This window comes from Urocitellus parryii, chromosome 2 (assembly GCF_045843805.1).
Source record: "Urocitellus parryii isolate mUroPar1 chromosome 2, mUroPar1.hap1, whole genome shotgun sequence".
NCBI classification, from domain to species: domain Eukaryota; kingdom Metazoa; phylum Chordata; class Mammalia; order Rodentia; family Sciuridae; genus Urocitellus; species Urocitellus parryii.
Genome location: NC_135532.1, coordinates 71,185,412 through 71,200,608, shown reverse-complemented (window position 1 = coordinate 71,200,608; position 15,197 = coordinate 71,185,412). Strand labels below are relative to the sequence as shown.

The following is a 15,197-nucleotide window of genomic DNA, read 5'->3' as shown; positions in this document are numbered from 1 at the left end:
CTGTTAAAGGCAATGACGATGATGGCAATTGAAGATGAACTGATATGAGGGCAGCTTAAAACACAGAGTTAATAAACTATTGCTATTGTTTAGGAAGAGCCAGAAAAGACCTTAAAACATGACAGTAGCATTGGTCTTAGAGAAGGATGGGAAAAGTTTGAGCAATGAGAAAAAGAAGTGGAGGCATTCTTTGTGGGAAATAACATGAGCAATCAATTTACTTGGACTCTGGTATTTGATAGACGTTTGAAAGGCTTGTGTGGAGAACTAGAGTTATGGAACAGTTAGTGACTAGTTTGAAAATATTGGTGAAGTCACACAGTGGAAAGGCTATAAAACAAAATGATTTCATTCTCTCAACAACATTAAAATTATAAATTTTATTTTAACATATGCAACATAACACTTATCATTTTAATTATACAATCCAATGGCATTTGATATATTCAAAATGTTGTGCAAACAGCAACACCATTCCTCTTTATAATAACTCTTATCATCCCAAACTGAAATGCTATCTCCAATGAAAAGTAACTGATGTCCTTTTCTCCCTGCCTCCTTTTTCATGTCTCATTCTTGGGAACCACCTTTCTATTTTTCTCTCACTACAATAACTCTAGAAACCTCATGTAAGTAAAATCATTAATGTTTGTACCTCTGTTTCTGGCTTATTTCATTTATCTAAATCACTTAACACCCTGGTTATTCAGTAGCTGGATTCTAATTTTCATTCTAGATTCTATATTTTAGAATAAATGTCTACCTTTGTACTTGATATTTTTTTTTTCACTTAATGCTTAAGGGCATTTCATTCTAGGAAATTATAAACTCAGAGATCATAAGGACAATTTAGTCTACTACTGGGTCTCCCATACAGAACTTTATTGGTCTATTAAGTGTCTTCAGTTTGTGAATATTTTCATTTCAATTATAGTTCATGAATTTTAGACCCTTTGCAAAGTTCCATTTAGTCTTAACGGGAGCATAAAATAAATAGAACTCAGGAATCAAACTTGAAGGGAAGTTTACTTTCTGAGGATGTGATATGAAAGCTCTCTTTTTTGATACAAGGTAATTTCTCTTGAGATAGAGAAATCCGCTCTACTTTAAAAGAACACCCCACCGCTTATCTTTCAGGTGGTTGGAAAGTATCCGAGAGCTGTCAAAGTTACTTCAAGTTTTGTCTTGGGGGGGCATCCCTAGGTCATTAGGATTTTGTCTGTAAGTGGAGTAATTTTGGAGAGGACACTAATCCTTTGGAGAGTTAGTGGTTTAGCTTAGGGTAGCCCGTGTTTTCCAATCTTGTCCACACCACGCAGTATAAGGTTTCGGTAGGATACTAAGGTAAACATGACCGCTCTCAAGAGGCTCTCCACCCCGCTTATTCTTTCCAGCGACAGCCCTCACACTGAGGAGCTGAAGCTCTCGCAGATTCTGTCTTTCAGATCCGTAATCAGGTTTCGTCTTTAGCCTTTAAGAGAGCCACAAGGTAAAACGGAACCAGGCACGCAAACCACGCAGACACGCACAAACCAAACCATCCTACTTGTCCAGGGCGCACTCCGCCGAATTTACGTCTCTTCCCGACAGTCTCCGGGAGTCACCGCGAGACTTCATTAATTCTCGCGAGATTTATCGGCAGCCATCTTCTTGGGGGTGCTGGGAGCCGGGAAGACCCCCCGAATCGTTCCCATTGAGCTGCCCTTCGTCTTCGCTTTTTTTACTTTTGTCTCTTGCGTTGCCAACAAGCACCTAGTCCCGAAGCTCAGAGGAAGCCCGGGTCTAAGCGCGTTTCGCGCTCCCGGTTCTGGAAGACTCGCTGGGGAGTAGGGAAGGGGGAGGGCCCGGGCAAACCGTTGCTGCCTCAGCCCAGGCCGGGGTCCGGGAAGGGGGAGCTCCTAGCACCCCGAGGACTCGCGGCCTGCGGCGATCCTCCGCGGAGCTGTTCGCCGATCGGGGCTCGCGGGAACCTGCCACCGGCGCCTCCCACCGCGGCCCGCGCGGGCGGCGCGCGGAGGAGGGGGCGGGGGCAGCGGCGGCCGTAGCGGCCGCGACCTGGGCGGGCGGAGGAGTGTGACGGGCCTCGGGGCCCCTGTGGATGGTTTCTAAAATGATCATTGAAAACTTCGAGGCACTCAAGTCCTGGCTCAGCAAGACTCTCGAACCCATGTGAGTATCCGGGGGATATCTCCTTGCAGGGATAGCTGTGGTGGATAGGCAGACACTTAGATCTGTGGTGTTTCCCCAAAGTGCCCGCGGTGGAGGCCGAAACGGTGATCAGAGGTCCCAGGGCTGTTTTCTCCTCGGCCACTCTCGCGTCCAGGTCCAAGTATAACGCCGAGAGCCTGAGCTGAGCTTTATTTTATCAGGGAGCTGAATTTTGAACCGGTGTGTCTCTCGTTTTCCCGTTATGTGTAGACCGACCTCAACCTCCTCGCACACACGTTTTCTGAGGGCCTCAAAATCCGTTTCTTTTTCTTTTAGTGAATTCGAGCATAATTTCTTGCCCTAAGACTATTTCACTTTTTAAAAAATGAAATGGATGGCCTCTATTAGACATTAGGACAGTTCTAGTTAAATATCTCATGTTTCACCTAAATACAATCACTAAAAGAAAGGCCACGTCTCCCATGTGCTGTCTAGCTCATCTGCACCAGTTCTCTTAACTGATTGAAGATGTAACAGGTGCTAGGGTTCCCAGTAAAATTCCCTTTTCCCGCCTACACGTTTGTTCACTTGTAGAGGTGGGAGAAAATTCAGTCTCCATCCATCTGGAATATTAGTTTTAAGTGGAATGCTGTAAGTGGCCTGGGCTTACGGGTGAGTTTAGAGTTCCGAAATGTCTTCTGTTGGAAATTTTAAGGAGTGTTTCAAACACTTACCTGTTAATACAAAATAAATCATGGACTGAGTGCTTTATCGGATTTGGTTGGTTTACAGTCAGCAAATTAAAATACAAAGGGGAAATTCATTTATTTGAGACATTTATTAAGCTCCTGTTATGAACTGTGAGAGGCTTTGGGAACAGAGCTTTTAAGTTTCAAAGCTACAGGATGTAATAAACAAGTGAATAGGTCCATTTCAGATATTGATAGTATCAATAGTGTTATGACCATTGTAATAATAGAGGATCATGTAAAAGAGTGATTAGAATTGGGGCTACTTCACATAGGATGGTCAGACAGAAGGCCTTTGAATAGGTCACATTTTAGCAACATTTAAAGAGGGAAAGGAACCATCTGTGTGAAAGTCTGAGCAAGGACCATTCTTTGCAGAATGGAGAGCAGATGCAAAGGCCCAGTAGCAGACATGATCCTGTTGTGTTCCAAGGAAGAGAAAGGCCATTATGGCTGTAAGGTATCTTGTGATGGGGAAGTGGAAAGACATGAAGTTGGAGAAGTAGCAGGGCCAAGTCATATAGAATTTTTTAGTCCGTGGTGAGGAATCAGGATTTTATTTAAAGTGTAATACAAAGATATTAGAAGATATAAAGCAGGCAAGGACTGATTTAACTCTGCCTGCTTTGTTTAAAGGAGATTAAGGGGGAAAGAATGAGATGAAGGACCTATTCTGACAGAGATGTGGTTGTTTGCATTAGATAGTGGAGACAGAAGTAACCAAATATATTTCTTAAGTAGATCTAATAGAATGTGCTGATAGATTGGCTATGGGAGATGAGGGAAAGGGAAATCAAGGATGATGCCAAAGAAGTTAGTTATCACTGGATGGTGATAGTAGGCTGAAAGAGAACAGGTTGGGGGAGGAGGGAAAAGTGATTGGCTTTGATTATTAAGTATGAGGTATTATACACCTAAATGAGATGTCAATTAGGAAGTTGGATATATGATTCTAGAACTCAGGTCAGCACTAGAGAAATTTGTAGTCATGCAGGTGATATATAAAGTCATAGTATTGTGGGAGATGTCCTAGGAAGCGTGGTTAGGGAAGAGGGGAGGCCTAGAACTGAAGTAGAAAAACTGGGCTGTATGTTAACTAAAGAAAGAACAAATGTGTGACAGAAGAGAATCATTAACTTGATAGAAAACTGCAGAATGGATGAAAAAAGATAGAGGCAGATAAGTGGCCCTTAGATCTGGCAAGGTGGAGGTCATTGGTAATCCTGGCAAAGTAGTTTCATTTGAGTGGAATAGTGCAGACGGAAGTTTTATTTCAGGGGGCTGGAATATACAGCCTAGTGATAGACCATGTTCTTAATGTGTTCAAGGCCCTAGGTTTAATCCCCAGGACCCCAAGAAAACCCCAAATCAACAAAGATAAAAAAATAAAGTTGGGGCTGGGGATGTGGCTCAAGCGGTAGCGCGCTTGCCTGGCATGCGTGCGGCCTGGGTTTGATCCTCAGCACCACATACAAACAAAGATGTTGTGTCCGTCGAGAACTAAAAAATAAATATTAAAAAATTCTCTCTCTCTCTCTCTCTCTCTCTCTCTCTCTCTCTCTCTCTCTCATTTTCACTCTCTTTAAAAAAAATTAATAAATAAATAAAGTAGTTCTATTGCAGTGGAATGAAAAGAGCACAGCATAGGAGTTGAGAGGGAAGAACTCTAGCGCCTAATGGCTTGTATCTCTGCCACTTAACTAGCAGCTGTATCATATTCAATAAGTTAATGCCCGTGTTTCCTCACCTGTAGAATGGGGAGAATAATATATATAAAGAAAATCATAGAACACTGCCTGATATGTGCTTAGCACTTGATAAGAAGTTAAAAGAAAATTTGGGAAATTGTTTTGGGTTGACATAACTTCCAATTTTTTTGTAAACATTCAGTTTTTAAATTTGAACAACTGAGTATTCAGTTTCAAATCAGCTGTACTGTCAGTTCCCCTTGTTTTCATTAACCTGAAAGAGATTATTTGCAACTACTTGTGTTGCTCTCTCTCTAGTTCCATTTCTTTTAGATGATGACTTATCCTAATTCTTTTTAAGACAAGTGGTTTCTAACTTTAGTTTGTTATCCAATGGGTTTTTTTTTTTTTTTGGCTTCAGTTTAACATTGTAACAGAAAAACTACACCTGTTTGAGAGAGGAGCATAGGAAAAACCAAGGATAAGATACAACTTGAGATTTATATAGAAAATTTAAGCGACTTATATTAGTATTTTATGGTTTGGGATTTATCACAGATTTTAAATGATTAATTCTGCAAATTTTAATTGAGCACTTGACCTATTACTTAAGTGTTCATCGGTGTGCCAGATATTGGGGAAATATTAGGAAACAAGACACAAAATGACTGTCTTCATATCATTTACCATTTGGAAGGGAAGACAGATGTTGAACAAGAAATTACAAAATTGTGGGTTTTTTTTTAAGTCAAAATATATAAATGAAGTGAAAATACATGGGGAGGTAAGGAAAGGCCTTGCTAGCATGCTAACATTTGATCTCAACTTGGAAGGATGAAGAGCAGTTTGCTAGGGTAAAAGAATGGAAACAGAGATCCATGAAAGCATGCCATTCTCAAGGTTTGGGAGAACAGATTGTATAGAAGTCCTAAAAAGAGAAAAAAGGTGTCTTGGAGGGATTCAAAGAAATCGAAAAAAGAGCAAAATAAAAATAGTAGTGCAGAGTTCCAGAGAGAGGAGCCAGATCACATAGTACTTTGTTGAGTCATGTTAAGAATTTAGGATGCTATTGAAGGATAGAGGGAAGCCAATGAAAGGTTTTAGGGCAGATGAGTTTTCAGATTGACAGAGATGAGGTTGGGTGAATGCCTGGTTGCATTTTTAGCATGAAATAAAAGTTTGTAAGTCTGTATTTTATTTGGTTATGAGTTCTGTAGTTGGATCAGTGTTTTAAGTTTGTTTTTAAATTATTGAAAATGTAGATATTAAAATGTCATTTGTTGTCTCAAGCATTTGCTTAGTCATACTTGTTAATAATAATGTAAACCTCCATATTAAAAGTTTTTTTTATAGGCTTACAATCACTAAATGTCCACATTTTAATAATATTATAGACTTTTTTTAAAAATACACCTCAAGATGTAGTAATCAGATTCTTCAGTTTTTCAGAAAACAGCAGGATAGATTTAATGTTATGTTCAGATTCTGGAGTTTAGTTGGGAAGAATAGAATACCTCCTCTTTTGCTTTTGTGAGATGCTGTGGAGGTAGTATTGTGTAGTGGAAAGAGAAGAAGCCTTTTGTCTACATAGATCAATATTCAGATTTCCCTTTTGCCATTTATTAGCTGAGTGCTAGGCAAATTAACTTGTCCTTTCTTTTTGAATATAATAGGGAGAATTATACTGGTTTCTGTCTGTAATTGCAAGGATTTAGTGAGACACATATTAAAGAACCTAGCTTTTCCCTCTTTCTTACATACTGGTTGATTAAACACTAATAGGTTTCACTACTATTGTTATTGTTTGTATTGTCTCTCCTAATACTGCTGCCACTACCACCTTGACATTTGCATGCATTTTTAAATGCTTTGTATTCCAGGTTTTATTAGACATTGTTACCTGTGTTTTGAAGAAGATGACACTGAGGCACTGAAGCACAGTTGATACTTCTTCACAGTGGTTTGAACTCAAGCTTTTTAACTCTAGAGCCATGACTATTCTTAATTTACTACTACACAATAGTGTTTTTTTTTTCAATTTCTATATGTACTTTTTTACTTTTATATTTTCCTAGTAACTTTATTGAAAAAGACAAAATTCTAGCATAGTGGTTATTGATCCTTAGCAGAGATTAATCATGAAACTTCAAGGAAGTTTTTGTGGTGTTTTCCCCATTATCCACAATTGTTACTGTCAAGTATACCTTTACCTTTCTCACCACATTAAAGTTTATTTTGTTCCTAACTTAGAGGAATAAATGTTCTTTGGAGTTTGCAAAATGATCTTTTTCTTTCTGAAAGTTTGATCGTGTTGACCTCTTTATATCTTTCCCTTTCTACTGGCTCCTTTTGGCAAAGTGAGTCAGTTTTCTATTCCATAAGGAAGAAAGACTCAACAAGAGTAGTAGCAAAAATAAAATTGTATTTTTCTTCTAGTCACTTTTTTGCTGGCTTCATTTTCCTTTCACTGTTAAATTGTGAAATCCAATACTTATTTGCCCTATTTCTTAATCCCTTGTAATATAATTTCTTACCATGCATATTCAGCCAAAACTGCTTACCTCAGTGTTATCAATGAATTTATGTTTACCAAATGTAAAGACTAAAGTTTTAGCGGTTAGGGTGGTAGCTCAGTGGCACAGTGCTTGCCTTACACATGTGAGGCATTGGGTTTAATCCTTAGTACCACATAAAAATAAACATAAAAAGGCATGCCGTCTATCGACAACTACAAAAAAAGACTAAAGTTTTTATATTCTTTGACCTATGTGTGTAACATCAGACAATGTTAATGATGATTTGAGGTACTGAGTATTGAATGTAGGGTTTTGTGTCTGAGGTATACCTGCAGCCCTTTGGTGCCTTTTTAACTTCGTATTTAACTTCCTATTTGCTTGGATACCTGATACTTTGGCTCTCTTTCTTTTAAATTAGTCTTATGGACTTTAATTCCTTTTCTTGACTCTGAATTGTATTTTTCAAAGTCATTACATTGATTTTTTTTTTCCTTCTTATGTAATCATTTTTACTCTTGATGTCTTACTCATTTCTGCTGTGGTTTGAGTGTTTTGTCCCCTCCAAAACTCATGTTCAAATTTTAATGGTTCATATAACACATAGACATGTGGGACTTTTTTTTTGGCGGGGGGGGGGGGGGTCAGAAATTAAACCCAGAGGTGTTTCATTGAGCCACATCCCCAGCCTTTTTTTATATTTTATTTAGAGACATGGTCTCACTGAGTTTCTTAGGGCCTTGCTAAGCTGCTGAGGCTAGCTTTGAACTTGTGATCCTCCTGCCTCAGCCTCCCAAGCTGCTGGGATTACAGGTGTGTGCCACCCTGCCCAGCTAAATTAGGACCTTTTAAGAGGTGATTAGGCCATAAAGACTGTCTTCATGGGTAGGATTAATGCCTTTTTAACCCCCTTTTGCTTCTTTGCCATTCTGTGAGGAACAGTGTGTTCCTTTCTTCTAGGCTCTGCCTTGGGATCAGAATTGCCAAGCCTTCTAATGCCCTTATTTTTTACTTCACAGCATCCAGAATAGGGAGCTAAAAAGTCTGTGTTCATTAAACATTACGGTGTCTGGAATATTTTATTATTGCAGCCAGATGGACTAAGATAATTGCTATAGATGGTTTCTGTTTAATAATCTGCCATTGGTGCTTAAGATCCAAAGAATGATTAAAGACTCCCTTCCTGAGCATAAATATACTTAAAACATTTTCTTCAAATTTCAGAGCTTGTTAATGGACTCCACGTGAGAACTTCTACTGTGGGCATTTATTTTTCACATAAATGTTTACTAAACTACTTCTCAAAACTTTAAGATCTTATTTCCAATTGCCTGCATCTGTCACCTGAACATTCAGTTACATTTCTGAAAAGAAACATTCTCTAGGTTCACTTCATTTCATTTCATTTCTGCAGATTATCCAGGCTTGAAATTTTACGTTTTAGCATTTCTTCCCTCCATTTCTTGTCCCCCTACTTAATCATCAGGTCCTATCTCATTCTTTTAACAAATCTTAGTGACATTGCTTAATAGGAAGCTCATATTCCTTATATCTCTACCAGCACAATTTGTTTCCTAACAAAATCTTCCTGTCTTTAGTCTTTCTACCTTCCAGTTCTTTTGACGTGGATACCCAACCTTTTTTATTTTATTTATTTTGGTAGAAGGGTTTAACCCAGGGATGTTTTATCATTGAACTACATTCCACAATTTTTTTTTTTTTTTTTTTTTTTGAGACAGTCTCGCCAGCTTGCTGAGGCTGGCCTAGAACTTGTGATCCTCCTATCTCAGCTTCCCAAGTTGCTTGGATTTTGGGCATATATCACAGCATCTGGCTCCAACCTTTTTAATATCCTTTTGTTTAATCCAGATTTTCAGCATTTCTAGATAATAAATTGCATTCTTTTTAGCTTGGCTTACAGAATCTAATGATCTGCTTAAATTATCTTTCTACTTGTATTCCTACTTTTTTTTTTCTTCTCATGTAATCATTTTTATTCTTGATGGAACTCAACTTCCATTCTCTGTCACGTTGAATTTTGCTTCAGAGAAATACTTATATGAGCAGTTTGCAAATTAAATAATCTGTGGACCTATTTCTCTATTTTTACTTCATAGTACCTTCAAGAGGAGAAAATGTTTAAGCTTAAAGTTGTTCAGGTAACTTAGTTTTTGTGGGGGGGAAGACATTGAAGAATATTAATAGCTACTCAGTAAAGTATTATTACATGGTACAGTGTTCAGGATTGCTGCTTTCATAGAGCTGCACAAAAAAGAGTTGCTTTCAGTAATGTTAATCTGATAAATTTTACAGTTGGTAGAAGAGTTAATATTTTGCAATTAATTATTGGCCAAAATGCTTTTTATTACCCATTCATTCCCTTAACTTTTGACAAGTTGAATCTTTTTTTTTTTTTTTTTTTTTTTTTTTTTTTTTTTTTTTTTTTTTGAGAGGGAGAGAGAAACTTTTAACATTTATTTTTCAGTTATTGGCGGACACAACATCCTTGTTGGTATGTGGTGCCGAGGATCGAACCCGGGCCGCACGCATGCCAGGCGAGCGCGCTACCGCTTGAGCCACATCCCCAGCCCTGACAAGTTGAATCTTATGACCACATTTTACTGCTACATTCTTATTTGATTTTTCACTGTGAGTTCCTGACTAATTAAATTTAAATTTAGCATTTTTTTGTTTCAGCATTTTTATAGTACTTCTCAAAATCATTTTATATGTATAAATCAAGAGACAGTGATAGTATTATCAGTAAAGTGGAAAGTAAGATATTCTCATGTGTGATGTGAACATACTGAGAATGACATAACTCAAGCTTGAGCAAAATGACTTCCAGGAATATTTTTTTTCTTCATAATACTTTCTTTATCCCCAAGAAAAGGGAATGAATAAAAGAAACAAGATACAGTAAACCCTTCCTACTAGGTTTATTACTCTCTTAGTACCTTATTTATGTAAGAAAATGCCTTTCACTTTACAAACTGTTAAATGCCTTTTTTTGGGGGGGGGTACTAGGGATTGAACTCGGGGGCACTTGACCATTGAACCACATCCCCAGATGTATTTTTCTTTCTTTTTCTTTTTTTAGTTGCAGATAGGTACGAAACTATTTATTTATTTATGTTTATTTTTTTAGATGCATGGACCTTTATTTTATTCATTTATTTTTATGTGGTGTTTAGGGTCAAACCTAGTGCCTCACACTTGCTAGGCAAGCGCTCTACCACTGAGCTACAATGCCTGCCCCCAGCCCTATTTTGTATTTTATTTAGAGACAGGGTCTCACTGAGTTGCTTAGCACTTCACTTTGAACTTGTGAACCTCCAGCCTCAGCCTCCCAAACTGCTGGGATTATAGGCACGTGTCACTGCGCCCGGCTAGAAGCTTATTTTTAATTTAGGATTATATTTAGTGTCTTTGGTTTGTGTAAGTAGTGGGGTGTTTGAGATCTGTTACTTATGATTCTTTCTGAGAAATTTTACCATTATACGGGCAAATTTTATTCTTTTCTGTGTCGAGGTCTTACAAATCTTCTGTTTTCTTTTTCCTCCCTGGCACATATTCTGCAAGTGGTATATTACCAGATTGAGGAAATTCTCTTTTAACTGCTGTTTTTGTCATGTAAGGGTATTGAATTTGTTAAATTATTATTTTTTGCATCTGTTAAAATGAGCATATTGTGTTTTTTCCCTTTTATCTGTTTGAGTGGTATAATTACATGGGTTGACTTTTAGATGTTAATCTAGCCTTGCGTTTACTGTGATAAATCCTCCTGATCATGGTGTATTATTTTTTAAAAAACAATTGCTGGATTTGATTTGCTAATACTAAAAAAAAGTGGAGAATCATTCTGTCCTATTTTTCTGAAAAATTTTACAATTATTTTTTTCTTAGTTAATTGTGTTCTTCACCAGTGAAGCCATCTAAGACTGAAGTTTTGGTTTGGGGAAGGTTGGTTGATTACACAAAATCAGTCTTTAATAGGTATTCTGGTCTTTATGTGTCATTTTCAAGAATTTTCCTGTTTAGCAGTTAAAACTATTAACATAAAAGTTGCTTACATTGTAGTCATTCATTTAATGACTATAGGATTTACTGTGTTTTACTTTTTTTGTTGATAATTTTGTTCTTTTATTTTCTTGTTCAATTTTTCTAATAGTTTGTCAATTTTCTTCATTCTAAAGAATGTTGTTAGGTTTTTTGTTGTTTCCTTTTTCTCTTTCACATTTTTATTTTTGTTTCTTTTTTAATCTATTTATTATATGTTTAGTTTATTGTCTTATTTCCCTCTTACGGGGGAACCTTGGTCACCAGTTTTTCACTTCTCAGCTGTTTTATAACATTGTCCATTGCCTCTGTCTTCTGTTGTTTTTGGTGAGAAGCAGACTTGTCATTTAAACCTTGTTCATCTGTGTAATATGTCTATTTTTCCCCCTTTGGCTGCTTTTAAGATTTAGTTCGTTTATTTGTCAGCAGTTTGACTGTGGTGGCTCAGGAGTGTGTGTGTGTGTGTGTGTGTGTGTGTGTGTGTGTGTGTGTGTTTTCTTTCTGGGTTTGCTAATTTGGATCTGTTTTGGTGTCCTTAATCAGTTTTCATCAGTTCTTGGTTATATGTCTTCAAACTTTTTTCTGCCTCATTTTTCTTTCCTCTTTTTCTGAGATTTCAGTTACTTGTGTGGTAGATTCTTTGATATTGTCCTATAGATCTCAAAACTATGTTCTTAGGTGATCTCTTTTGGTTCTTCTTTACTACTCCTAGAACTACTGCAGAAGTTTTAGTTGGTAAGTGCTGATGAGTGGTTGTAGATGTAGTGATTGTGACTTAGGGATGTGGGGATTCTGTCTATCTTAATAGCCAATATGTATGTGACTTAAAAATAATTTAAAGTTTGGTTGATACCTCCATATGTGGCAGATTTTTCTTGACTTTTTATCAGGAATGAAAAAAAAAACGTGGTTTGGGGTTTTCTTTTCTCTGATGCAAGGTTTGTCACTTTCTAGAGTTTAGTTCATTTGTTAGGTGTATGTGTGTGTCCTCTCAGCTCTTGAGGCTTTAAAAAATATTGTAGTTTCCCATCTTAAGTGACTTGTTTTTGTAGTTAGGGTGAGAGGAATGGTATCTTTTGATTTTTCTGCATCTATCCAGAAGTGGAAAGTCTACTGTAGTTTTAATGTGAATTTGTTTTATGAATTATGTTGGGAGACATTTTTAATTGCTTCATCTATCTGTATTTTTTTTTCATGTCAGTTCCTCATATTCTATTTTTTTCTGTTACATTGTTGCTTTCCTAAAATTTTTATTTGTAGGGATTTTCATATATTAGAGAAATTACTATATGGATTGCAACTTCTCTTCTCCATATTGACATTTATGTTGATTCTGCTTACAGTAATTTTTCTTTCTTTCCTTTTGGAGATGAAGTCTCACTCTGTTGCCCAGGCTGGCCTCAAACTCCTGGGCTGAGGCAGCTTTTCTGTTCTTGTCTCTCAAGTAGCTGGGACTAAAAGTATGTACTACCATGCCTGGCTTGGAAATTGTTTTAATATAGAGAGTGGAGTTATTTCATGGAGTCTGGATTTGTTTATAAGCTACACAAAATCTTTCCTATTCTGAGATGAGGATATTGATGATGGTGGTAATGTATTGATAGCTATCATTAATAGTGCTTACCAGGTTGCCCATGTACTGATTGATTTATCACAGTGAATGAACTTTAATAAATGATAGGCATACTACACACATACTGAGCCAGAGATTAAATACAGTCTTTCAGAGAGTCCTAGTGGTATCATCCATGTGCTTTATAGTCTTTAAATTTTTTTGATAGTGAGAATTGAACACAGGAGTGCTTAACCACTGAGCCACATTCTCAACCCTTTTTAATTTTTTGTTTTGCAATCTTGATAAATTGTTTAGGGCCTAGTTGAGTTGCCGAGGCTGGCTTTGAACTTGTCATTCTCCTGCCTCAGCCTCCCAAGGTGCTGGGATTACAGTCATGCACCATCACCCCTGACAGTGCTCTTATTTTGAATACCTCAGTCTTTTACCCACCTGAAATATATTTGGATCCAGTGCTCTTGATTTATTATATTCACATGTGTACAAATTTATCCTTATACAATTAACTGCATAATATATGTGTTTTCCTAATGATTTGGGAGACTACCTTAATTCTATAATAAATTTTTATGTACATTTGGGTTTTTTCTAACTTTCTATATGTGTTATTGATCTATGTCTATTATACCACACTTTTATTTTGGGGGGATTTATAATTACCTGTAAGATTAGTTCCCTGTTAAATAATACTCATTTTCAGAATTTTCTGCCTATTTTTGCTTAACCCTCTCCCCCACAGGATTATAGTATATGAGAAGTCAAATATATAAGAAACATGTTTTGAATCTTACAGTGATACACCCATTGCTTAGATTCTGCCATTAACATTTTAGTGTACATGTCACTGTGTCCTCTTTGATTCATTTAAAAGTAAATTGTAGACATCAGTGCACTTTACCCCAAAGATGTATATCATTACAGTTCAGTATTGGTTTAGTTTTCTTTTTAAATTTTAGAGTTTGTGTACAATCAAATATACAGATAAATATTAAGTGTACCATTTAATGAATTCAACAAATGCATCCATTGTTGTAACCCAGTCTCCCATCAAGGTAAAGAACATTGACATCACCCTGAAAAGTTTTCATCATTCTCCTTCTTGTGACCACACCTGTCACTAGAAGAAAGCACTATTCTGATTTTTTTTTGCCATTATATATTAGTATTGCCTGAAAACACTTTTCTGATGTTTTTGCCACTATATATTAGTATTGCCTGTTTTAGAACTTCTTACATATGGAATCATTGAGTATGTATTCTTTTGTGTAAGACTTCTTTTAAAAATAATGTTTAAAAGGTTTTACTGTTGCAAATACTTTGTTTCATTTTATTGTTGAGTAGTATTTCATTGTTAGAGTAATGTATAATTATTATAATAATGTCAATACTATTTTTAGTTCAGATTAACACAGTTTCTTGTTAAATCTTTTACTTGATAATAATACATGCTTACTTTAATTAAAATAGTATAAAAATATAAACTAAAAGTGAGTCTTATGTCCCCTTTCTTATTTTCACATATACTTATAAACATGTAAAACTTAACACACACTTATTACATATTTATGTAAGTAGATAATTTAAAAAATTTTATTAGCTCATATTATGCCCATGCTACTGCAACTAATATTCCAGGTAACACTGCATATCCTGCCATAAGGGTATATTATTAAGTAGAATCCTATTCTTTCCTGTGTCTCCATAGTGTTACATTTAGTGAACACAATGCAATTTGTTTGAATAGTGTTGTATTTACAGTATGACCTGTTTGACCAGTCTTAGTCCATTTCTGTTGCTGCAACTCAGTAACACAAATTGGGTAATTTATAAAGAAAATAGACTTATTTCTCACAGTTCCAGAGACTGGAAAGTCTCAGGTTGAGGGACCATATCTGGTGAGAACCTTCTTTCTTCTTCTTTCTGATGAGTATTGTCTAAAGTCTCAAGGCATTTGGTATGGAGCAGCACATAGCAAGTCCGAATAGGCTCATTAATGCAATCATGAGAGCTCTACTCTCATGACTTCATCTAATTCTGATTACTTCCTGAAGACCTCGCCTGGTTCTACCTCATGATGGGGATACAATTTTAACGTGAGTTATGGTGGTGACATCCAATTTATAGCAGATGCTAGTAGCCTCTTAAATTAATTTTCACAGTGTGAAAAGATAGCAAATATAGCAGAAGGGTTTGAAATGTCTTTTCTTTTGGACTTTTAGTATAACATGTAGTTTTTATGTTTAAAATGCCTGAAATTTAGTGTCATTGTGTGGACATACTACACTTTGTATAACTATTTTGTTCCTGTCATTTAGGTTGTTTTCCTATTTTTTGACTCTATAAATATACATCTTCCTCTGTGTATTTTTCCATGTGTATATACACTTTATTCTCATTAGTAGGAATTGATTGCCAGAAATCATCTAATGTTATTGTTGGAGGGTTTTTTAGGATTAAGAACTGGATG

At 36.4% G+C, this 15,197-nt stretch overlaps 1 protein-coding gene across 9 annotated transcripts in view; it reads left to right on the top strand.

Annotated features, from left to right (window-relative positions):
* Positions 1 to 488: 488 nt before the first annotated feature.
* The window catches only part of Rbm26 (RNA binding motif protein 26), an 80,621-nt gene continuing 65,912 nt past the window's right edge, over positions 489 to 15,197 (top strand). For 4 of the 9 annotated variants that reach the window (XM_077795225.1, XM_077795224.1, XM_077795226.1 and 1 more), the window contains exon 1: positions 489 to 2,169. In XM_077795225.1, the coding sequence (XP_077651351.1) occupies positions 2,099 to 2,169 (71 nt within the window). In that variant the 5' untranslated portion in view covers positions 489 to 2,098. The remainder of the gene's footprint in view (positions 2,170 to 15,197) is intronic. The other 5 variants (XM_077795228.1, XM_077795222.1, XM_077795227.1 and 2 more) reach the window with 2 other exon arrangements.